Raw genomic sequence first — 4,171 nt, 5'->3', positions numbered from 1 at the left:
GAACACTCCTCTGCCAAGTGGTTCCTTCACCCCAAGCAATCCGCACAGCAGCAGCCAACCCAGAAGTCTCCATGGTGGAGGGTGGCTTGTGCACCCTGGTTTGCAGCTGGCACCTTTGCTCAGCCCTAGAGACGGAGAGAAAGGCTTTGGAAAGGCGGGCTGGCTCCTGCAGCCAGCACCATGCCCGTGTCTCAGCCATTACTGTACAAAATGGACAACATACACACATTATTTACAGCCTGTTTTTCACATGATGGAGCAGCTCTTGGCTCGGTCTTTCCTGATCTCTGTGTCACTCAGTAAGTCCGTCCTGCCAGGCATCTGTGATGCCCGCTTCAGTCCCCGCTTGGAGTTGCTGCGCTTCAAGTTCTTGTGCACCCTGTTGACCGAGGCAAGTGTGGTCACATGAAACACATCTCGTACGCTGTTCTCCGAGACCTTGGAGGAGCACTCTGCATAGGCCACTGCCCCAATCTGCCGTGCCAGCGCACTGCCCTGTGGCCAGAGAGAGAGTGGAAGGAAGAGGGGAGAAGGTTAGGACACCAGCACCCTGCGAGGAGCCCCCCTGCCCATCACCACCAGCCCTGCCTGTGCTGGCAGCCCCGTTGGAGCACTGCGCTCTCACAGCGCTCGCTCATCACTTCTGCAACCAAAGTACAAGCGTCTGTGAGAGCACCAGACACGAGGGCGGCCTCCCCTGAGCAGACAGCGCTGCCGGGCACCGCACCCTGAGCCACTTGCACCTCCTCATCGAGGTGGTGCCACCAGCAGCCAAGGACTTGGACAGCCCCGCTCACCAGGACCCGTTCAGCCAATGCAGTGCCAGGCACAGAGCAGCCCGAGCGCAGCAGCCTCTGCACCATGCCACGGACTGTGTCCCCAGGCTGGTGTCAGAACAGACCTGCTCGTGTGTCACGGGGATGAGGCGCTGCTTGGAAAGCTCCCGCAGTGTGTTCAGGTCCGTCCGCATGTCCAGCTTGCAGCCGACCAGCACAATCTTTGCGTTGGGGCAGAACTCCTGAGTTTCCCCTTGCCACTGCAGAGGAGAAAAGAGAAGGCGCTCAGGGGCTGCTGGTGCACCTGAGACCCAGCTCCATGTCAAGACAATTTTGCCAGCACCCAGGCAGCGCTGGGCTGCAGAGCTTCTGGGAGGTTTCTGGTGTCACAGCTGCACACGCCAAGGACTAACACACCTGCATGAGGGGGGTGATGCAGGTCTTTTGGAGCTGGAGTTCAAGCACCCTAATTTACCCTAAGGATGAAAACCCTCAAAGGCACTGAGTCTGTTCTTACCAGGCAGAGGTCACGGCTGCCTGTAACGACACAGGGTTCCTGGACTCCCTTCTTGCGTGACTGACACCTCGGGGAGCCCAAGATTTGCTGCGCTATCAAAACCTGTCAGAACGAAGACACCACCCCATGAAAGCCTGGTTTGTATGAAATGAGCTGCTTGTTTGCATTCTCTCAGATGGCTCCTTCCCTTCAACTGCACATGCTGTACAGGCAGCCCAGGCATCAGAGGGGCAGCAGTAATAAAGATTTCCTCTGCTGAATTAGCATTTTTGCCTGAGGCTTGAATAGGGAGTGTTATTTTCCTTATTCGCCTTTATCAAAAGCTAAAACCCATTTCAACTTCATGGTGTCTTAGGAATTTTCCTCACCTCCATGGGCTGCAAGCCTGCACCAAAGGAAACAAGGCATCTACTCAGAGGCACTTAAGAAATCCCCTGTGATTCAGGGTTTATTTTAAGCCACCATATCAAGAAGACATTGCCTAACAGTACTCAGAGCATCTGTGAGGCTGTACAGGGAAGACCCTGCACTGAGCAGTGTGGACTCACATGAAGAGTGTGCAGAAGAGACATAAATAAATCCCAACCCCAGCTAATTACTGATGGGTTTGCATCTCATTAAGGTATAAGTGGTTTGCTTGCATTATTATTCTGCTGACTCCCAAGCTGAGCAGTGAATTCTTTCCATCCACACAAAACACGCCTCCCTCCACCCAGCACGCTCGGTACCCGGGACCTGCTTTGGAAACGAACACTGGGCCATTGACCGCGCTATCTGAAGGGTCTTTGTCCCCTCACCAGGACACTGCTGAGACACAGACCCACTTCTCAGCCCTCTCAGCAGCTGAGTAAGAGGCACTTGCTTCAGCATGACATTTGGCAAAATGTGGGGAGGCCAAGAGGGCCATCAGCACAATGCAACTGGTTCAGGCGGGGGCCAGCCCAGCCCCGGCAGCCTGGGGCTCACTAGGGAGAGTGATGGGAGCCCCTGCTCTGTGGGGCTTGTCACGCCCTGGTGTCTGAGAGCCTCACAGATGAGATCCCAGCCAAGGCTCCCCTCTGGGACAGGATGCAGCCGCCAGCTTTCTGAGCGCTCACTGGAACCACAGCTCCCCAAATTCCAGGCTATGGCCAGGACCAAGGGATGCCGCTGGCCAGGAGGCCATTCACCCTCTCCAGTATCCCAAGCTGCTGGACTTCACACCATCTCAGAGGAAAGCCTCTCACAGGGACCCCTCCCGTGCCGCCTGCTGCCCCCAAGCGCAGCAGGAACTGTGGGGAGGCCAGGGGGTCTCCACAACGGACCTCAAGACCTGCCAGTTGGGAACATCTGCTCTGTCAAAAGGCACTAACCTGGGGGTGGAAAACTCAGCTGCTAACACAGAGCACGGGCAGTCGGCTCTGCCAGGGCAGGCGGAGCTCAGGGCCCTGCGTGCCATCCAGCCCGGTGGCATTGTGCCATCCCATTTGGTTCATTCACGGGCTTGAAATTCAGTGCCACAGCTCATTATTCTTGTTGTCAAGCTCTAGGGAACGGATCGCTGCCTTTCTCACTGTGCAGGTGCTGAACTGAGGGGACAGCCAAAAATCCAAGCTCTCCGTTTGCATGGAAACAGGCACCAGGGACCACTTCTCAACTGCTGCAAGCAACTCATAGCACCCTCACTGGTGGTTATGCTGGGATGCATAATGCTTTCCAAGGTCTTCATGAAAAGCAGACCAAATGCCCCACATCTCTTCCTGTCCCTACATTTGTATGTGTGTATGCACAGACCCCACCCGCAGGTTGCAAGCTACCATGAGCTACACCATTCACCATTCCTTTCACGTGGAAATGCCTCACGTTCTGCACAGACCACGCAGGGATCGGCAGCAGCCGACCATCCTCATCTAAGCACACCAACTCCGACCAGTGCCTGGCCACGAGGCCTGAGCTTTTAGCCCTGGTGACAGCCTTGAGGAGCAGGGACCCCAGGGCAGCTCCAGGCGCCGCTGTAGAGGGGCAGGGAGACACCCGGGCACTCACCTTCTTGAGCACGCTGTCCAGGGTCTCTGGGCGGCTGATGTCAAAGCAGATGAGCACTGCGTCCGAGTCCGGGTAGGCCAAGGGACGGACGTTATCATAGTACGCTGAGCCTGCAGAGAGGAGCGGGAGGAGAGCGGTGAGCAGAAAGTCCCACCCGACTGATGTTGTTACCCAAACGGGCAGGCTGGGATCCCCAACGATCTTCAGTTCCAGTAAGAACTGGGGACACTGCCACATGGTGCAAACTGCTCCGCCAGAGACAGAGGATGTTGACCCAAGCTTTTGCTCTGTGACCAGACACCATTAGGTGCAGCAGAGTTTGGTGTGCAGAGGATTTGGTCCCTTTGTTTAGGCGTGGAAGTCAGAGGTTTTGTTCTCGTGCTCTTACATTTACCCCTTTGCAGACTGGAAATAAATGCAAGTTTTGCATCCCTCTCCTCCCTAGTACGCGTCTGGCAAGTAAAAGGCAGCGGAGCTGAGCCAGGGCCCAGCAAAGGGAGCCTGGGAGGGCTGTGGCACCCGAGCTGCACGTGCCTCTCTTCGCTTGAGCATCGGTCCTGTTACTTGTCATGCCGCTGCTGTACCACTAACGGGAAAAGGTGTGGCTGAGAGAAGACAGGGAATGCTGCTGCTATTTTTTATCCTCTTTCGCTATCTTTGTACAGGAGAGCTTGCTCACATAGACTGTGAGAATTTAAGACAGGTAAAAAAAAAAACAACAACATTGCTCTGGATTTGTGCTGGAAAAAGTCAGACAGATTCTTTTTGGTGCATGAAAGATGTGACAGGATTTGGTGAAGAAGCTGTAAATTGGAGAGGATGAGTCTGTATTCTGCAGGATTACTCAGTGAGC

General features: G+C 55.2%; 1 protein-coding gene across 1 annotated transcript; it reads right to left on the bottom strand.

Moving 5' to 3' along the window:
* Window positions 1-246: 246 nt before the first annotated feature.
* RND2 (Rho family GTPase 2) lies at window positions 247-3,428 on the bottom strand (the record flags this gene model as incomplete). The annotated part of the gene is made up of 3 exons (XM_010180198.1): window positions 247-495; window positions 902-1,036; window positions 3,319-3,428. Coding segments are annotated over 3 exons (494 nt in total), but the record flags the coding sequence as incomplete, so codon positions are not given.
* Between the last annotated feature and the right edge of the window lie 743 nt (window positions 3,429-4,171).

This window comes from Mesitornis unicolor, unplaced genomic scaffold (genome assembly GCF_000695765.1).
Source record: "Mesitornis unicolor isolate BGI_N332 unplaced genomic scaffold, ASM69576v1 scaffold38992, whole genome shotgun sequence".
Classification (NCBI taxonomy): domain Eukaryota; kingdom Metazoa; phylum Chordata; class Aves; order Mesitornithiformes; family Mesitornithidae; genus Mesitornis; species Mesitornis unicolor.
This window is presented reverse-complemented; position numbering and strand designations above follow the sequence as displayed.